The sequence below is a fragment of the Polistes dominula genome, unplaced genomic scaffold, assembly GCF_049000335.1.
Source record: "Polistes dominula isolate Pdom_NZ unplaced genomic scaffold, Pdom_raw_medaka contig_75, whole genome shotgun sequence".
Classification (NCBI taxonomy): domain Eukaryota; kingdom Metazoa; phylum Arthropoda; class Insecta; order Hymenoptera; family Vespidae; genus Polistes; species Polistes dominula.
In genome coordinates this window covers 3476387-3498933 of record NW_028301003.1, presented here as the reverse complement: position 1 = coordinate 3498933, position 22547 = coordinate 3476387, and the positions used below count along the sequence as shown (strand labels likewise).

Sequence of the window (22547 nt, the reverse complement as noted above, 5' to 3'; positions counted from 1 at the left end):
TAAACTATGTAATATAAACAACCGAATAACGATAGAAAGAGCGTCACCCGAGAAAGTAAATTAAAGAAAAGAAACCAAAAGTCAGTCATCGTTTAGTAGCCGAGCAAAGAAGGCGTTTTATCGTCACTCTGTATCTTTACTTCTTTATATTAAATATATTGCATATCCGTGAAGAGAGGTTTTTCTTTCTACATCAACCTATTAATAACCCCGCGGAATTCTTTCCTTTTTACTTGTTAGATATCCTTTAGGAAGACTAACATGAGAAAGGGAATCCCACATATATACATGTAAGATTTGGTTTAGTGTAGAGGTGCAAAGTTAGGTTACGCCTAGTTTATTCTTAGTGATAAAAGACATTTAAAATATATGTAAATACCCACTCCTTTATTTCCATATATACCATTTTATATATTCCACGGTTCTCTAATTTTGCAAAACGTGTGGTCTGATGCAGTAAACAAAGCATTGGTATCGTTTGAGAACTTTTCAGACTTACACAGCCTTACACACTTACACAACTTACAAAGCAAACTGCACACCTTCTTTCTTTATTTCGACCGTCGGTTCGCTTGTACGTTATTCTTTTGTCGCCTACCCACCCGTTTATCTCTGTATATTTTATTCTTCTACCCTTCTATATCTTTTACCTACAAACAGGTTTAATATCGAAATTATATGAGTCCACGCTTCGTAGTATATAGTCGCACACAAACACACAAATATATAACCAGGAGCGATAACTACGAAGCTGAGCATAAAGAAGAGACCGAGAATAGGAAAAACTATATAGCTATATTATGTCTCATTCTTTTGCTGGCTTAATCCTATATGTTTGTATCTTTTTCTCTTCTTATTTAGTATCGTCGCCGTTTCTTCGTCGCGATAAATCGCTCGGTTACATCGCAGCTTTGCATCGCCGCGTTTCATTTTTTTCAAATCACTCACATTCTAAAGAAGTTTTTACTTCAAAAAAACATACTGTAGAAATAAAGAAAATCCAAAAGAAAGGAAAAACTATCTACTATATTCCATTTTATTCTATCGCAGACTAAATGTTATAGATATAAATATGTTTGTCTCTTTTTCTCTTTTCTCATCTCAATGAAACGGGTACATATCATTCAACAACCACGCTTTTTTGTTCTTTTCGGTTTAAAATCAACCCGATTCTAAAGAAGTTTTCACTTCTTAAAAATCACAACAAATACCTTTTAAAATATTATCGATATACATATAGTAAATAATATAAAGCGTTTTCTGTTTAAAGACCAATGGACATGGAATCTTTCCTAAACGAAGTGAATCAACTAATATGTTATGTAAATGATGCTTCACGAATGATGTATCCTGATGAAATGAATAAAAAAAAGACTTTCTGGTGGTGGTTAAATAAATTCGAATATCTGCCATATGTATTCAAAGTACCAGATCATAAAAAGGCTGAATTATTCCTTGAAATGGATTGAATGAATATTTCCTTGAATGGATGAAATGGAATACTCTTTTAAATGTCATACGCAATATGAATATGAATCGATAGAAAAATATGCCAAGAGTTTACGCAAAATACTTAGTGAATGAGTTTGCGTGAGTAACTTGAAAGAAGAATTATGCGAACAATTTATTGATGAAATAAAAGAAGATATTGTAAGAACTTACTTAAGTAATATACCTATCTTATCGTATGACGATACTGTAGCATTTGCCATTATATTTAAAAAATAAGTCATTTCTATATATATATACATATATATATATATATATATATATATATTATATTTTTAATTTGGTTTTTGTTTTATTCCACACTGAGTGGAATCGAATAACTTCATTTCAAAATAAGTTCGAATATGTGTGAGGGCTACTTCCGAGGAACTTCTTCTTACTTTGATGATTAACCGTTATTTGCACCCAATCTGGCATGCTGCGTAACGAGTTAAACGCCTTGATGGTCGCGTAGAGGGGAGCGGACAGGACAGTGCTTCTCTTTCTTCCTTTACTTTCTTCCATGACTTTATTCTCCTCACATGACTTTTTCCAAGAGTTTTCTCCACCACTCTTATGGTTATAGTCATGTACACCCGAACACGGATCTAGCGGGGACTCGATCCGTGGGTAGTCCAAAGGGAGCGCGTCAGTCAAACAGCGCCTCAACCACCTGAGCTATTCAGTGATATATATATATACTAGCGCCCCCTGGATTAAAGTGTGTAGGACGTCTCCGCGTCGCTCCGTGTTTTACCAGTGGAAACTTGTGAAATATTTCTTTTACTAATTATAAATTTGTGATTAGTGAAAAGTGCAAAAAATTTAGAACAAACTGATATATTAATTTATATTAGTTTAAGTAGTGAAAGAGAAACATTAGCGAAAAACTATATTCGTGTTCTCAGACTACTGTGCAGCCATCTTGGATAAACTTTCCGGTCGGAAGTTTATCCCGCGCGAGTGGTGCGCCGCCTTGCGCCGCAGCGTTACATTACTTTATCGAAGCCTTGGACGCACCAATCGCTGGGCGTCTTGTGCCTTTGAAAATGAGTAGACCAATAAGCGATCTGGATTTTCCAGCGCTAAAAAACAAATCAGTGGAAGAAATGGACGTATGCGATATCAATACGTCGATCAAAGACAAAGTAAAAAAGAGAAAAGACAGAAGTGATGAGGAGATCAACGAGGAAATAAGCATCAAAAAAGAAAAGAAAAAGTGTAGCTCAGAAAAGATGTCACCTTTAAGTGACATAGAGAAGGACATTAAAAGCTACAAGCGATTTGAAAGAGACCTGAGAAATATGAAGTTAGAGGAGATGGAGAATGAGGATCTCGATGAAGTGAAAATTAAGTTCTCCGAAATGTTTAAGATGATTACTTTCCTTAAAGAGGAGAATGATACACTCAAACAAAACCGGTCAGAAACAGGCTCCATCGACGAAAAGCTGAAAAAATTAGAGGAGGCAATTAACGTTGCTACCACAAGCATCAATCAGTTAAAAAACAACCCGAATAGTACAAAAACTACGAGTAGTTATGCAGAAAGACTAAAAATTCCTGCAGTTGCAAAAGTAAATGCTAACTCTGCTGACAATAAGCGGCACGTTGTAGCGATTTATCCCAGCACTGGAAAAAATATTAAGTCAAGTGACGAAACTAAATCTACGGTCATGAGTGTCATGGCTCCTACTAAAGAAAAATTAAAGATATGTGCAGTCAAGAAAATTTCCAATAATGGAATATTAATTGAGACAAAAACTAGAGAAGATCTAGTGCGTGTTCTCAAATCTGAGAAATTGCAAGCAGCAGGTCTAAATACTGGAGAACCCAGTAAGAAAAAACCTATGATAATTGTCTACAACGTGCCAAAAGAAATGAACGACAAGGAGTTTGCCCAAGCGCTCAGGAATCAGAATATGGACGAATACCAAAAGAGCAAATTCTCTGAAGAGGTATCAATCTCTCACAGATCTGGTAATAGAAGTGCAGACACTGTAAACATAGTTTTAGAGGTCTCACCAAATGCCAGAAACATTCAATTGAAAAACGACAGGGTCTATATTGGCTGGAATGCTCTTCGGATCCGCGATTACGTTGCAGTGAACAGATGTTACAAGTGTCAATCATTCGGACATGTAGCTAAATACTGCAGAGCAAAAAGTGACACCTGTGGACATTGCGGATGTGATGGACACACCTTTAAGGACTGCAAAGTGAAGGATAAAAACCCAGTGTGCATTAACTGCAAGAGAGCAGGAAAACCCTGCAATCACTCATCGCGCTCAGCAGAATGCCCAGCATATAAGATTGCACTTGCCAGCTACATACAAAAAGTAGATTATGGTAAGTAACTCTACAATATATGTTGCTAGGGAAACTGTAACGATAGGACAAATAAATGCGCAAAACTCAAAGTCTGTATCAGATGAACTAAGGCAATTAGCATTTGAGCACAAGATAGACATACTGGCTGTCCAAGAGCCTTATTCGTATCATAATAAGGTGGCAGGCATGGGAATATGCACTAAAGTGATACTAGATACTAAAACATTCTCAAATGTTATAGCATCTAATAATATTAAAGCGGCAATAGTAATTTTCAACAACAGAATTGATGTTATTAAAATTGAGCAATTAAGCAACACACACATAATTTGCGTCGAGATTAAAATTGACAATTTAAAGTTTTACTTGGTTAGTGCATATTTCCAACACTGTGAGGATATTGATCCATATATACTTCATTTGGAAAATATCCTAATGGTGCTGGACAGGAAGAACATTATATTTTGCATAGACTCAAATGCTAAGTCAACAACTTGGTTTAGTAAATGTACAGACGAAAAAGGAGAAGCACTTGAGGAATTATTATCGCAATTCCAACTACACATTGCCAACAAAGAATCTGAAACCTTCACCTTTGACAATACACGAGGACAGGATAATATCGATATCACAATCGCTGGCAGTAGCTGTATTAACTCTATCTCTAATTGGAAGATACACAACGGCGAAACAACAAGTGACCATAACCTTATCACATTTAAAATTACATCAGCCTCAGATAAGGTCATAAGTCTCAAAGGTGATAGATTTAATACCAAGAAAGCAGACTGGGAAAAGTATATTAGAAATTTAACTAACATCATGGATACAGTTAACAAAGAAGATACTATTAGTGCAACAGATGCTGCAAATAAAATCGAACATGCATTATTACAAGCAGCGCAAACTTGTATTCCGAAAAAGAAACGCTTTTCCAAGTCTGCCCCATGGTGGAACAGTGATCTAACTAGTCTACGACAATTAGTCAAAAGAGCCCGATGAAAATATAATAAAACAATAAACAATAGACTAAAAATAATACATAAAACGGAATATAAAAGACTAAGAAACCAATATATAAAGAACATTGCGAAAGCAAAACAAGAAAGTTGGGAGAAGTTTGTCACTGATATTGGTAATAAGGAACCATGGAGTATTGTGTATAAAATTCAAAGAAACAAAATCCGTATTGAAAATGTCATTGAAACAATTAATCAAAGTGGCATACAAACGTCAAACTTTAATGACACAATGGAAACACTACTGAATAACATGATTCCTGATGATAATGTGGACAATGAAACAGAGTGGCACATTATTACTAGAAGTGACACACTTCTAGCACCAAGCACACAGGATGCACCGCTATTTAATGTTTCTGAAGTACAGAATGCTATCAAAAAACTAGGCAATAGGAAGGCTCCTGGACACGATCTAATTGAATCAGAAATGATAAAGAAAGCTATGCCTGTACTGTCTAATAAATTACGAGATCTCTTCAACGAATGCCTAATTCAAGGGACTTTCCCAAATCAATGGAAAATAGCGGAAATTAGGATACTGAGAAAAAGCATGGACAAGCCAGCAACTGATTTAAAATCCTACAGACCTATTTCTTTACTTCCAATACTTGGGAAAATTCTGGAAAAACTTATTGCTGGAAGACTCCAGACAATATCACATACACACCCTTTGGCATCGACTAGACAGTACGGTTTCAGGCCAGGCAGATCAACAGAAGATGCAATTGTAAAATTAAGAGACATTGTGCATCAAACCAGCGACAAGTATGCTATCGGCCTTATGTTCGACATTTCTGGTGCTTTTGATGGTGTATGGTGGCCTAGTGTACTCAGCAATCTTAAGCGCAGAGATTGCCCCAGAAACGTATATAACCTTATTTCGAGCTATCTTTCAAATAAAATAGCAAGAATTACAACTAATACTACCCAGATATCTAAAGTTGTAAGCAAAGGCTGCCCACAGGGATCCGTATTAGGACCATTAATGTGGAACATCATCCTTGATGATGTTCTGGAAGAAATCTCTAATACGGGAAACGAAGCAATTTCATATGCTGACGATATTGCTATTATTGTGAAAGGTAATAGCAGAAGAGCTCTTGAGCTTAAGGCAAATGAGGTTACTTCAATCTTGAATAGCTGGTGTACAAGAGAAAAACTAATACTATCAGTGACAAAATCTCACATGATTCTTCTTAAAGGTTTCTTAGATATAAAAAGACCACCAACTGTCAAACTTGGAGATAGATCACTAAGAATGGTTTCAGAATCACGATATTTAGGAGTCACATATGGAACAAGATTGAACATAACCCTACATGTTAACTACATTTATAACAAGAGTAAGACCATTTTCAGCCAATTTGCCAGAGTTGCGAAAAGTACATGGGGTTTAAACAACTCTATCATGGAATCGTTGTACAAGGGAGTTTTTATACCTATTGTCTCTTATGCTGCAGCTGGCTGGGCTGACAAACTAAATACACATCACCACAGGAAACTAAATCAAGCACAACGATATGCTCTAATTGGGGTAACTAAAGCATATAGAACAATTTCAACGGACGCTCTTTGCGTGATAGCAGGAGCAACTCCCATAGGACTTCAACTAACTGAAAAGGTAAGTCTTTATTATCAACGCAAAAACTTGTCTTTTCAGCACTTCTCAAAAAGATTCGAAGCACTTGAGACTGTAAATAGAAGTGAAACTAAGTTAAGACTCCTTGAGATTGAAAAAGAAACAATAAGAATATGGCAACAGAACTGGAATGATAGCCAGAAAGGAAGGCTTACATTCCAGTTCTATGAAAATATAGAAAACAGGTTAAATGCAAAATGGATAAAACATAACCATTTCATAGTCCAACTCCTTACAGGACACGGAAATATTAAACAGAAACTTAAGAGTCTTAAATTAGCAGACACTGATATTTGCAGCTGTGGTGAAGTCGAATCAGTCCGACATATCATCTTTGACTGTATGCTCCTAAATGATTCAAGGCTTAGTCTTAAACAGGCTATATTAGATAAGTACCATATTTGGCCATGTGATTACAAGTGCTTAGTAACTAAAGAAATTTTTGGCATTTTTAATGAATTTTCAGTTACAGTATTAAAGAACAAGGACCTAAACATAAGAAGGTAAGCGTTCTTAATCCCTGCAAAAGAAGCTGTAGACGTATTCGCAGGCACCAATTGGTGTACCGATACAGCTGGGTTGCAAAATTACCCAAATACTAGCAATAATATCTGATGCTAGCCTGCATGAGACCGAGCAACTGCTGGTGACCCCGCCTCCTCGTGGCCCCTGCTGGACAACGTTTTGCTGGTAAATCTTAATGATTTGCCAGCAAAACGGCTAAGTGGGTCACTTCCCAGCTTTGGGACGGTCTACCTCTCTGATGATCCAGAAATGGTGAAGAGGGGGTTTTTCCAAGCCCAATGATCATAACATCTACGGTCATTGTTCTCTTCGCAATGGTTTTACGCATTCAACATCACGTGTAATAGGCAATAGCCTGAGGCACAGCTGGGCGAGCACTGGCTCGACGTATGCTCAAAATTAACACTAGATATATATGTATATATATATTTATACTATAAAGGCTAATAAAAAAACTTAAGATATTACAGATACCACAACTGTATGCAGATTAAAACGGAATAAAGGAAGCGAAAAATAGCGCAATTTTGTATACTTTGCAATTCACAAAAATTATGTAATTAAAAAAAAATTATCTTATTACTGTAACATCCTAAAAAAGTATTCCAAATCAGTGAATTTGACTTAACTCAACTATTTAAGAATAAAGAAGTTCCACTTAGAATATTACATTACAAAAGGTTAGACGAAAATGAATTAAGTAATAAACCTGTGTTTTTATTTTTAAACAATATTCCTACACGTTATCGAGGAATTTTTAATGCTTATAATTATTTTTTACACAATTAAAGAAATATATTATTGTTTAAAACATAAAAGTTTGTTATAAATACCAAAATTTTGTAGGAATAAAATTTAACAAAATAATTATATTTCCTATTTATTTAAATTTTTGACTAAATAATGAAATCAATTATTTATGTAATGTATGTGATGTATGTGTAAATGAATGTAATTAAATTAAAGTACATGTGAAAAACTTGAACGAAAGAGAGAGTAGCAAATCATCAAAGAAATGGAAACAGTTGAATAATGATAGAATTTTTTACGTCGAGGCGTAGACCAAAGAAAAGAAAAAAATCCTAAAGGGTAGTTCATTTTTTCTAATCAAGCAGTAAACTCGTTTCATATAATTAATAATGTATATGTATGTCCATTTATTTTATTTGTAAGGATATATTACAATTTAATAAAGAACGGTTCTTGTACTTAACTAAACGATGATAAACTTTATGAGAGTTCTTATAGTTTTGTCTGCGAATTCCAATTCCAATTTTTTTAAAAAACTTACCAGACAGAAAAAATTTTCTACATGCATGCAAGGACTGATTATAAATTTAGTATGAGGAAAACCTAATAAAAATTTGTAAGTAAAAAAATTAAAAAAATACTTTTATATTATTTAAAACTTCTTAAAATATTATTAGATTAATTATTACTTATCAAGATATAAAGAGAATATTTATACGTCGATATTATAGAATTCTATTAATATATAATTTCACAAAAACATAGGAAGGAAATAATCTAACTGTTTACACTGTTACCCATTTAAATTGATTATATTGTTTGAACTGTTTATTCTGCTTATTAGTTTATATGTTATTATTTATACTAATGACAAATGTAGGCCACTAAAATAAATCTCCCTCACCACTATTATCAATTAGCAATAAGATTTAAATCGATTAGTCGTTAAGCATACGTTAAATCGTTAAGATATTAGTTGAAGTTATTAACGTTTATTCGTGTAATCTTTATAATTTATGAACAAAACTTTAATAAGCATTACAATACGTGGGTCTTCTACTTATAAATAAACCTGCTAAAAAAATAACTAAATATATAACTTACATTCATGTCCTTAAAATAATAGCGTTTCGAATTACTTTATGAAGAGTGTATTAAAATTGTTGATTAAAGAAAAAAAATTATAAATAGAAAATATATCTGTAAGTAAATTTATTAGATTAAATAAATATAACGTGTGAGGATCATAACATATACGTTAGAAGTGAAACCTTCAAAAAAGCAAGTTGTAATTGAACAAAAGCCCATATAGTCATGTGAGCAGAAAAGCAAAATTTATCATCCTACAAAATTTTAACAAAATACGACTTTGCACTCTCCTTTTAAGTAAAAAGAGAAAAAGAGACCAATATAGGATTGAACCTGCGAGAGAATGAGACAGAATATAGCTATACCGTTTTTCTTATTCTCATTCTTTGCTTCGTAGCCCCACTCTTGACTACTAAGCTTTATATATGCATGCGTTTGTGTGAGACTGCATTTAGGAAACGAGGACTAATATCATCTCGACACTAAACTTGTATGTATGTAGAAGCAATATAAGAGTAGAAATAAACGAAGATAAGAGTGTAGGCCACAAAAGAATAAGGTAAGAACGAACCAACGAACGAATTAAAAAAAGAAGGTGTGTAGTCTGTCTTTGTAAGTTATGTAAGTTGTGTAAGTCCTATGTGAGTCTGGAAGGTTTTCGAACGATACCCATGCTTTGTTTATTATATCTATTTTTTAAAAATATATTTTGTCAGTAGGATTAAACTGGGTGTACGTTAACCTCGGACCTCTACACTAAACCTAATACTACATGTATATATATATATATATATATATATATATATATATATATATATATAGTATTTGTTTTTATCGATGGCTATCGCACTCGGCATTCTATCTTAATTGATACAATTTGGAAAGTGATAGTTTTTGTTAGCTACCCCCATATCAAGATCACATCAATGCCTTTTTATATACATGGTAGGAATATTATAATAAATAAATCTTACACAATTATCTTACTCTTGAGACTGCTCATCCGTTTCATTCTCTCAAAACATAGTTTTTTGAAGGTCTCACTTCTAACACGTGTTATCGTCACACATGATTTTCTTAATTTATTCACAGCTAAATTCTATCCCTCTGCAGGACAAAGAGGCCCTTCCTCTATCTGCAACCTGACGAAACGCTGTGTCGTGGTGACTAGGACCCACCTACCCTGGGGACCACTAAGAAACTAATTTTCATTCCACGAGACTAGCGGCTGATATGCTAACACAGAGTCGCTTACCTAATTTTCGAATATTCTCGCACAAATATTCTGCCATTATCGTCCGTTATATCGCTTGCTTGCATCTTATTCATTTTTAAAGAACACAGAATCTTAAGAAGCTTTCACTTCTAAAAAGTCACAACAAATAACTTTTAAAATATTTTCGATATACATACAATAATTAATATAAAGCGTTTTCTGTTTAAAGACCAATGGACATGGAATCTTTCACAAACGAGGAGAATCAACTAGTATGTTATGTAAATGATGCTTTACGAATGATATATCCGGATAAAATGAATAAAAAAAAGACTTTCTGGTGGTGGTTAAATAAATTCGAATATCTGGCATATGTATTGAAAGTACTAGACCATAAAAAGGCTGAATTATTCCTTGAAATGGTAAATAAAAATATACACGAACAAATCGAGAAGGAATATCCTAATGTCAACTTCACCGAACTATCATACGAAAAGATAATAAGCTATTACATTAATTATTTCAATTATTCCGACGAAATTCTTCTGCACAGAAAACCTTTTGAACATCGAAATCAATATGAACGAATTGCTATAACAAAATATGCTAGTAATTTAGAAAAAATTTATAATTGTTGCAGTTCCATGAAAATTTTGAAAAAAGATTTAACCGAAATAATGCTTTCTAGATTAAACGATATAAAACTAATGAATTATTTAGTAGAAATTCCTGGTCAACAAACATTTTCCGATGTGATCTCAGGTATTGAGTTTGCGAAAAATTTGGAACTAGCTCCGTACATTAAACCAGCAATTTCAATAATTAGTATTTACAATTCAGATAATGAGGTCAAATTTTGTGAATGGTTAAATAAATTTGAGCACATATTAGATTTTATAAATGTACAAAAAAAAAAAGGCTTCAATTCTTTAATGATATGGTACACAATGATATCCACAAATGTGTCGAACAGAATTTTCCTTCTGTCAACTTCTCTAAACGTCCATACGACGATAAAATTACTTATTACCTACGTTATTTTGATCCCTGTAATGAAAATTATTTATATAGAAATTGTTTTACATGTCGAATGCAATATAAAAATGAAACTTTAAAATCTTATATTATAAATTTACGAAAATTATGCGATAAGTGTTTCTATACAAGTCCATTAGATGACAAATTATGCGAACAATTTCTTAAAGGAATACGTGACGAGGAAATAAGAACAATTATAAGCAACGTTCATGGCTTATCGTTCGATGAAATAACAGAATTTGCCATTGAATTAACTCGATTTAAAAAAATGGCAATCGTTTTACAACCAACAGTTTCAAGGATTCATACATACAGTCCTGAAAATGGAGGTGTATTTTATGCTTGGTTAAATAGATTTCAGTACTTAGCAAATACTATCATACTCACATACTTTGAACGCATTGATTTTTTCAATTACATGGTTAATAAACAAGTTCATGCTAATATTAAAAAATGTTACCCAAATATTGACTTTGATTTACTTTCATACGAAGATATAATAAACCATTACCTTCGTTGTTTAAGTTTATCTCCTGTATCTTATTCACACAAAAGACGTTTCGTGCATCGAAAGCAATATGAACAAGAAACGATCAAAAGTTTTGCTGAAAGTTTAAAGAAAATAATAGATCAATGCGATTATGGAGATCGTAAGTATATAAGATTATGCGACCGATTCCGTTATGGAATCAATGACGATAGAATAAAAAGTTATATAGATAAATATTCTGACGTAAGATTCTATAAAATTGCATCAATTGCAACTGCATATTCAAATGAATTAAGTTATCTCGAAGATGAATAAAAAGCAATTACAGGAACTTATACAGGATATAAATAAAACAATAAAAATTATCTTTAATTTCTGGAAATTTGCTGTATTGTACAATTCATGTGAATAATTATCTAATAAAAGAGATCTTATTATTATAAGATCTTCTATCATTCTACAGTAGTAAAATTATTCAAGAAACTATGAAACTTGTTAAGAACAAATATGTTCCGATTAAAACATTACACTAAAAAAGATAACAAAAATGAAATAGTCCAAAAACTGCGCGTTTTTTTTTACAATAATCCTGCACATTATTAAAAATTTTAAATTCGAAATTTTATATTACATACAATTATATTATTATATTAAAAATATTTATATTTAAACCATAAATATTTGTTCTGGAAATTAAGCTTTGTAAAAATAGAATGAAAACAAAAAATGATAATTATATTAAGAAGGATATTGTTATGTAATTAAATTTTGTACTAAATAGGAGCATCAAATATTTATGGTCTGTATGTTATATATATATATATATATATATATATATATATATATATATATTGTAGACGAGTAAAATAAATCTTATGTATAAGTGAGTATAGTCAATATAAGCGAGAGTAGGAAAGTAACAAAAATGTAAACAGTCGAATAATAATAGACTTTTTTATTGACTATCTATAGACAAAATAAGCGAAAACAAATTTAACAGCCAGTTCGCGTCTACTAATCAAACAGCGAGTTCGACTTACTTAATTAGTATGGTGTCTTTTTCTATTTTATTTGTAAAGATATACTTTATTTTAATGAAGAAACGTTTTTTTAACCTACTAAACTATCACAAAAATCACCAGAATTGTATTATACGTTTGCCAGATTTTATTTTAGAAAACCAACTAGACAGAAGAAATTTTCTACATTCATGTAATTACTAGAACGACTACGAACTGTTTATAGGATAACCTAACAAGAACTTTAAAATCTTAAAAGTGGAAAAAACTCTCTTGAGCATTTTATAAAACTTATTAAAATATTATGATAATAATTATATGTTAATATTATAGATTTCTATAATATTATTCTATAATATTAATTTTCTATATATAGAAAATTTTACTGATAGCTTACGGATTATACTGAATCAGTGCTATCATGCTGATCTATTTGATGAAATATTACGCTACAAATTTTGTATTGGAATAAATGACAAAAGAATAAAAACTTATATAGATAAATATCCTGACCTATCCATTCAATGTAAGGGTAAGAATTGTAAATGCATATTCAAATGAATTACTTTTTCTGAAAGATGAATAAAAAATAACTACAAGAATTTATACATTAAATAAATAAAAAATAAAAGTGATCTGAGTGTGTAATTCTGAAAAATATGTTGTCTTTTACAATTCTCATAAATAATTATCTAATAAAAAAGATCTTATTATTATAGGAGCTTCTATCATTCCAAATCAGTAAAATTATTCAATAAACTATGAAATTATTTCAGAACACAAATGTTCCACTTATAAAATTACACTAGTTAAAATAAAAAATGTGAAATAGTCTAAAATAGATCTTATACAAATTTAAGGACTTATTATCTAAAGGTTTTTTAGGTCGCTAGGTACTGTAAGTTTTCAATAAATAGCGCTGTATTACAATCCAATTATTTGATTTATTCACGTCATACAATTTTTTTCAGATTTACGTGTAGCATGACAAAACTTGTGTTTTATATTTTTTCGTGCAATATTATTTTATGTATTCCATTTTAATTGTGGTATTATTGTATAAGTTGTTAGAATTTACTACAAAACTAGGTGCCTCTGATAACGCATTTTTGTGGTTTTGTTATAATACTTTGATTTATTAGGACCTTGAATAAGTTCTCGCTGTTTTTTACAAAATAAAAACTTTATTTAAAACATAAGGAACAAAAACGTTTAATTGAAAGTATTGCCCATCACTAGAGACCACTCTCTTCCATCTTTCTGGCAGTATATGAATTCCGCGTTAAAAAAACGACATGTCTTTTGAGGCTATCCAATAATCGATCCATTTTTTAGTTTCTTCGTAAGAATGAAACGCTGGTCAGTTGTGCCATCGAACGGAATAGGTAAAAATCGGAAGGGGCTATGTCAGGTGAATACGGCGGGTGGAGTAGAACTTCCCATCGAAGCGTTTCCAGGTAGGTTTTCACTGGTTTTGCAACACAAGGATAGGCGTTGTCATGTAGCAAAATCACTTTGTCGTGTCTCTTCTCGTATAGCGACCGTTTTTCTTTTAGGGCTCGACTCAAACGTATTAATTGAAGTTGGTAGCGATCCCTCGTGATAGTCTCATTCTGTTTGAGCAGCTCATAATAAATTACACCCTGCTGATCCCACCAAATACAGAGAAGAAGCTTCGAACCATGGATATTTGGTTTTACGGACGATGTTGATGCATGACCAGGCTTACCCAATGATTTTCTACGCTTTGGATTATCATAATGTATCCATTTTTCATCCCCAGTCACGATACGGTGCAAAAAACCTTTTCTTTTCTGCCGTTGAAGCAGTAGTTTACACGTGAAAAGACACCGTACGATGTCTCTTGGCTTCAATTCATATGGCACCCAATGTCCTTGCTTTTGGATCATTCCTAATATTTTTAAACGTTTTAAAACAGTTGACTCATCAACTTGTAATGTTTTTTCAAGTTCTGCTAGCGTCTGAGATCGGTCTTCATCGAGTAATTCCACCAATTGAAATGTTTTTTGTGCGCCAGAACGTTCTTTATCCTTAAGTTCAAAATCATTATTTTTAAAGCGTCGAAAACAGTCTCTGCATGTCGTATCCGACAGAGCATTGTCACCATAAGTCTCAACAAGAATTCTATGTGCTTCAGCCGCCGATTTCTTGTGAATAAAGTGGTGCAATAAAATTCCCCGCAAATACACTTTTTACAAAAGTAGACATTTTCAAAACTAATAAAAAATTACTTTGTTTACACTAAAGTGAACCATCATACACTGAAATTTCAGGTTAGATACAGTACTTCCTTGCAAGTGCGTTACCATTCAAAATTTCAAACACGGAGTACTGCTATTGTCATCTTTGATGAAACAGCGAGAGCTTATTCAAGGTCCTAATAAAATAATACTAAACTATTCAATGTAGACAAATTAATATTCACTTATAATTTCCTTGAGTTAATATAATGCAAGAAACAAGATAAAATTTGTAACTTCTCATTTTTTTCATCTTATATTTAAATATGAGTAGAAAAAAATGAGAAGTTATAAATTGTTGATTTTTAGAAATAGTAAGGATTATTTTGATCATTGTAAATTATAATAAATAATAATTTTAATTAATTCAAGCAATAACCGGTGCACAATATTTTTCGTTACTTGTATTTTGCTAACTTAAATGTATTTTATGGTTTTCCCGCAAGTGAGCATGCATAGTTGCCAAAGAGAGACACAAGGATACGCTAAGTAACATATAAGCAATAAATGGTCATTGTTAAACTTTAAAACTTATTGATGGTAACAAGAAAAGTCAAATGATTGGAAAATTGTAGTCTGTACTGCTAGAACATGACATTCAATAAAAATATTACAAAAAATTAATTACCGTATAGATAATATTTTCTTTCTTCTCAATTAATAAGTTTCAAGGTAAGAAAATATCTATTTGCTTCTTTGATTTAGAAAATCTATGTAACTCTTATTTAAGATGTATAGAAATAAAAATTAAAAATTTTATGTTGTTTTATGCCTTGTTTGGCATACAGGGAAAACTGTGTTTTTCCCTGCCGGCAGTCTACCACAGACCGTAATAGAGTTTGTATTAAATTTAGTCTACCGCATATCGTAATAGAGTTCGCCTTAAAATCAGTCTACCACATACTACTTAAAAGTTCGGAAACAAAAATTGTTCTTAGTTTTTACTTTATTATCTGTAATCTACAGAATCTATTAATTACTTAGTCTTCGCGCCTAAACTAAACTTCTAACTCAGCCACATTAGCATTTTATTTTACTATACTGTTTATAACGATCTTGGGTAATTTTAACCGTATTTAGGAATATACTGTTATTTTCGTAAAATTGGAAGTGTTTGTGCAAAACTGAATTAATTTCCTCATCATACGCAAATCCTGTTACCTGCCTACACAGCGCCAACACAACGGGACTCGGGAAGCTTCAGGGGTTTGACGATCGGTACCAAGGAAAGGCCATCTTCCAGGGATCCTTAAACATCTTAAGGCAATAGTAATATCGGGTAAACCACTATCTTTTACTCGTTTGATGGGATACTCACTCCCTTAGCCAAGATCCCGGGTAAAGTCTGGCTTTACAGATTGACCCAAAACAGGCCACATCTTCTTTCGACCGAGTAAACGCTGGTGGCGTGATCGAGTCAAAAGAAATTATCTTTGGAATTGTTCTTGTTCCTTGACATCCGCTTCTGGGACGTTACATAGCCAAGGTAGAGCAGCTCATAGAGCGCCTAAAGGACGAATTTTTGCCATCACATGGTTCGAATTATTACCGGGGACAATTAGCAACAGAATTAAAAAACCAAGAGAACATGTCCTTGACTATTTCAGCCGTGTTTGCGATCTGACTCAGTCAATAATTGACGAAGAGTCAAAACGGGTAGGTCGGTTGGAACGATCAATGGAGCATAAAATAGAGGAGAAAGGTCTCGATGCCGTTATCCGCGGGCTCCCATCTGATTATCATACCGCGTTGCGATTTGAGCGGTATACTGATTTTAGCTCCGCCCTAATTTGTTTGCTTCGGATAAATAAGCAAGTTGAGGATGACGCGAGGAGAGCGGCCTCCTCATCTTTGAGGGGTCGCATTGCCAATGTAAGGCCAATTAGGGAAGTAGTGGTTTGCGAACACTGCAATAAGCAGGGTCATCTGGAGCTTAATTGCTGGAATAAAAAGAAATATGTTAGTTCGAACCAGTTCGGTAGAAATTCGCCAAACTCGAAATCAAAATTGGGACAACGACGGAATCAGCGCTGTAATTATTGCAAAAAGATGGGACATTGGAAACATGAATGTCGAACATTAAAATTCAATTGCGAAAAACGAAAGTTGCAAAATCAGGGAAACGACGAAGAGGGTACGGCAGCGGACGCACGCCATTCCCCTTCTCCCAAACCACGTCCTCAAACTCCGCAATCAAAATCGGGACAATCAAAATTAGACAAATGAAATATGAACCGGTTGATGGCTCTCCCGTGGTCATGTGTATTTCCAGACAGTTGATTGGTACCGTGACACTTATGATCGACACTGGCGCTGACATAAATTTAATTAAGGTTAATGTATTACGCACAACGACCAAGATAAACGCTGACGAAACGATACAGATAACGGGCATCTCTCCACAGAAACATGATACCCGTGGTACTGTAAAAATTAGCATATTTGGAGAAGACGTTAAATTTCACTTGGTCAAGGAAAATTTTCCCATTCAATCACATGGTATTTTGGGGAACGAGTTCCTACGGTAAAAATCTGCTACAGTTGATTATACAAACGAATGACTCAATTTTTGCAATAAAACGATTCCGTTTGTAACCGACGAAGGTATTTGTATTACGTCGCGAACTTCACAAATTTGTTACTGCTACGTCGCGAACACTGAGGTTAAGGAAGGGTATATCCCTCGTTTGCGATTTCCACCTGGAATTTACGCTGGTGAAGCCTTAGTGAGAAATAGGAACGGAAAAGCATACTTTAAAGTATCAAACACGACTTCAGAGCCCGTCACATTAGCAATTCCGACGTTAGAATTATTGGATTATAATATTGAAACTCTTTCAACTTCAGTATCCAATACCTCTGATCCTATATTCGACGTTCCTGATTCCAATCCATACGAATACGTGAATGCAATACATGCAATTTTTGCCTCTACCTCCGCAAACATGGCTCCCAAAACAGATGCTCCAAAATCTGAGATTACCTCAGCACCCTCTCGAGCGGAATCCGTTAAATTCCTCCTCCGTCTCGAACACTTGAATACGGAAGAGGCGGAGTTTGTTTCAAAATTAATTGCTTCAAACGCTGATATCTTCCATTTGCCAGGCGAACCTCTGGGAAGCACCGATATTTTGCAACACAAGATCATTACGAGTGACAATGTCCCGGTGAATACTAAACAGTACAGATTCCCTCCGGTTCACAAGGAAGAAGTTAAGAAACAGACGTCTGAGTTGCTAAAAGACGAAATAATTAGACCATCCCTCTCACCGTACAATTCTCCAATATGGATTGTACCCAAAAAGGCGGATTCCTAGGGAAATACTAAATTTATTTTATTTTATTTTAATTAGGTAAGTTTAAAGTTTAAAGGCAGTTTATTACTGCCTTCTCTGAAGAAGCAAAACCATTAACGGATTTACTAAAAAAGGATGCATCATTTTGCTAGGGAATTACCCAAGAAAATGCATTTCGCCCGCTACGTGACGCCTTGTGCAAGGAACCGATCTTACAGTACCCAAATTTTGCCTTGCCCTTTAACGTCACAACAGACGCATCTGGTTATGCAATTGGTGCCGTCTTGAGCGAAGGTCCTGTTGCAAAGGATTTACAAATTTCATACTGCTCACGAATTCTGAATAAAACAAAAAAGAATTACTTTACGATTGAAAGAGAACTTTTGGCTAGTGTACGCGTAGTAACTTTACTAGTGTACGCAGTAAATTATTTTAGGCCTTATTTGTATGGCAGAGAATTTACTTTGATAATCGATCACAAATCCTTAGTTTGTTTAAAATCGATCAAAGACCAAACTTCGCGAATCACAAAATGGTGTCTTAAATTAGCCGATTATTCTTTTAAAATTGTGTATAAACCCGGCACTGCAAATGCCAATGCTGACGCTTTATCCCGAAATCCGATGGTGACGAAAAACGTACTCCCTATATATGCAGGTGATTCGGATGATAGTCCGGTGCGATTCAATACCACACGAACGACGAAAGACGACGAGGACTGGGAACCTGACACAGCATCTGACGAGACGGATGACTCCGAAGTGACGTGGACCTCCGCTATTAGCTAGAAGATAAGTGACGTACACTCTGACGTTGAAGGCAACAGCGATTCTGCTGACTGCGACGAACAGACACCGACAAAACTAGATACGAACTTAGGAATGCTGACAGATAACATAAAAGAAACAAGAGACTCACTACATTTGAGACGTGACAACCTAGTAGTCTTTACAGATCTTTGCGGTACACCGTGCGACGAAGGTGCCCAACTTCTAAGCAAAAATAAACAGCTCCCAAAATTAAAACGGCTAGTGTTAGCTCGCGCAAGGGTAACGAACTTCGGAAAATATAAATTAATAATACTACCCATTAAGGAACATGCCGCAAACGCTACTAAATTTGAAACACTAGTCGAAGCAATAGGCGCATTATTTTCCGTGGCACGCGAACTTAGCCTAGAATCAATCAGCATAGCAAAGATGACCTGTATCGATGGTATACCGTGGTCGCGCGCCCAGGGGGTTCTATGTAATACTTTCGTGTCCGAAAACTGCAAAATTGTAATTTGCCTTAATAAGGTTTCAATTTCAGAACTAGATCAAAGATTGAACATTCTTATGGAATGCCACTCGTTGGTTATCGGTTGACATAAGGGTGTAACCAAAACATATAATCGTATTAGACAGAAGTATCATTGTCAAAATATGAAAAAGGACATACAGGAATTTATTAGAAATTGTGAAAGTTGCCAAATAAAGAAATTAGTTAGAGTTAAGTCTAAGGAGCCAATGATACTCACCGATACTCCGGGAGCGGCATTCAATAAGATTGCCATGGATATCGTTGGACCACTTCCCAAAACAAGAAAGGGAAATAAGTATATCCTTACTATACAAGATTCATTAACGAAATTTTTCATTGCGGTGGCTCTTAAAACAGCAACATTAGTCGATATTGCGGAGGCTATTGTCCAAAAATTTTGTAATCTATTCGGAGCTCCACGCTCCATTTTGACCGATCAGGGAACAAATTTCACGAGCTCCCTACTAAGGGCGGAGGCGAAGCAATATCTTGTACACAAATTAGAACAACAGCGTTCCATCCGCAATCAAATGGGTTGCTTGAACGTTCCCATATAGTCTTGACAGAATACTTAAAACATTTTATTAGTAAAAAGAAAGAGTGGAATAAATGGCTCACTCATGCTATGTTCGCGTACAACACTAGTACTCATGAGGGAACAAAGTTCACACCTCACGAGTATGGGCAGGTATTCGGCAGGAAGATTGGTATTCGGCAGGCAAGCGAATGTTCCTTCGGGAACAGCGTTTAGAAATACTGGGTTGAAAAACACATATTTGAAATATTATATAGATTTAGTTCATAAGATTAGGACGCGGCCCAGGAAATAGCAAGACAGAGCCTGGTGGGTGCAAAGATAAAATCAAAATTGTATTATGATCGAAATGCTCGAGGCCAGAATCTTGCAGTCGGACAAAATATTTATCTTTTAAAACAACCGACACCTAAATTTGGAGATCATTACACTGGCCCCCACCAGATTCTAGAAGTGCTGCCTAGAAAAAATATCAAAATTAGCTATAAAAATGGAAGCAAAATTGTCCATCGAGACAAAGTGAAGATAGCTAAACAAAAGAATTAGAATGTTCTTCGTAAAATTACATATTCATAATACATGTATATCTTTATGTTTTTATTTATATAACAAGTAGTTTTGTAACGAGCTGTACGTTTGCAACAGAGAAGATGCATTCCGTACTTTGCTGCATCATCATCTTTTACGTCAACGTAGCTTCTGCATTGTTGAGATACGATTGCGGCGGAACAGCCGTCAACATAACAACGATATCATTGCTAGAAACGGGGGAGTGCAATCTTCCCACCAAGACGCCCAACAAGACGACGACCTATGTACAGCTGTTAAAGCTGACTGATTATGAGACGACACCTATATATCAGTGTCGGATTGAAGTCGACCGTTCCATCTACTATTGCGGCATGAACTCACATATATCAGCTATTCACAACGGACGATGCATATATTTGATTGATGTGTCTGCCAACGTTTTCAGATCTATCATTAATACCGGTGCACTTTCCTTGAACTCGTTTACTCAATTGAATGGATTACGCGTGAATACGACCGATTTTCGGAATATTACACTGGCAGGCCCTATAATCACCGGCGGTACGTATCATGGCACGCAGTATTCAGATACCGACGGAACGTGGGACAGTGTAGTAGTGCAAAGTGTAGTGCGAATGAACATTAGAACATATACGGGCACTGCGAAAGTTAGAGACGATGTGATTTCTCTGGGAGGGCACGTCTGATGCACCTTTTCACAGGAGTCGCGCCTCACGGATGAAAATGGGAGTGCTTTCTGGACAATATTTCCGAAATCAGCGTGCAACTTTGAACAGTATACAGCCTTGTATGAAGGTCTAGCAACAAAAATAACATCACCTATCACCACCTCACTACTATCGACAATGTATACGGTAACCGAGGGAGATGCAACCTTCGCGTTGGTCGGCAAGGAAAAGCATAATATCTGTGGGTATAGTTCGATCACGACAGAACACTCTAAATTATTCATATTGGAAACACAACAAGGACGGACGTTTACGACAAAGGCAAGAATAACACCTGATAATATTGATTTATTCGCCTATATAAATTCGAAATTCGTATACGTAGAAAAACACCATCGTGAGCAACTCGAATCTCTATACCACAGCATATTGCAACAAAGGTGCAATTTGGAAAAACAAATAATTAGAAACGCGTTGGCTTTAGCAACTATTCTCCCCGATGTGTTTGCATAGACAGTAATGAAGAAACCGGGATACATGGCGGTGATAGACCGCGAAGTTGCACATATCATCAAATGCATCCAGTCCCTGTGAGGATCAGGCACACAAATGAATGCTATCGCGAGTTCCCGGTAACATATCAGAACATTAGCATGTACCTGAAACCCAAATCTAGAATTTTAGTCAGTAGGGGAACCGAGGAGTTTTGCAGTGCACTACTACCGAAGGAATATCTGGTCGAAGGGGTTTGGTATCAGCTGCTACCCAAACCAACTTACGTGGGGGATCCACAAATTTTTCAACCAAGCACGGAGATGTTATGGAAATATACCGATGCGGGATCCTTGGCTACGAGTGGAATCTACTCGCAAGCCGATTTGAACAACTTGAGGGACCACGTAATGTTTCCCGTGGAACAACCTTCCATATTGAACACGATCGCCAGGGGAGCAGCAGGACAAAAGGTGCTAACAGAAACTTTGAACCTCATAAACTTTGTGAGTTTCACCGAAGTCTGCACGGTACGCGGAGCTGGACTGGGCGGATAAGGTGCAGCTACTGTCTCTCTCAAAAATTTTAACTATTTTCTTAAGCGCTCGTTTTCTGCTTTTAGATCGTTGTCATTTCCCAGGAGAATAAGAGAGTTCCAGCGCGTAGGGGCCGGTTGCGGAGAGCTGGGTTGTGATATATCAGGCGTTTTAGAACCTATAACCAATGAGTCTACCGGAATTCGCACGCGTTCAAATCCCCGAGTTAGAAGTTTAGTATAGGTGCGAAGACTAAGTAATTAATAGATTCAGTAGATTACAGATAATAAAGTAAAGACTA

General features: G+C 34.9%; 1 protein-coding gene across 1 annotated transcript; it reads left to right on the top strand.

Moving 5' to 3' along the window:
* The first annotated feature begins 2221 nt into the window (after positions 1-2221).
* LOC149032164 (uncharacterized) lies at positions 2222-8865 on the top strand. Its single transcript, XM_089173838.1, has 2 exons — positions 2222-3834; positions 6299-8865. The coding sequence occupies exons 1-2, from the start codon at positions 2538-2540 to the stop codon at positions 6982-6984; spliced, it is 1983 nt and encodes a 660-aa protein (XP_089029964.1). The 5' UTR covers positions 2222-2537; the 3' UTR covers positions 6985-8865.
* Positions 8866-22547: the final 13682 nt, after the last annotated feature.

What these genes read in the sequence shown, in the direction of transcription:
- LOC149032164 (XM_089173838.1), top strand. Translation starts at nt 2,538, where the DNA reads ATGAGTAGACCAATAAGCGATCTGGATTTTCCAGCGCTAAAAAACAAA. An exon ending in CATACAAAAAGTAGATTATG is followed by an intron (nt 3,835 to 6,298) that starts GTAAGTAACTCT and finishes CTTATGCTGCAG; the next exon opens with CTGGCTGGGCTGACAAACTA.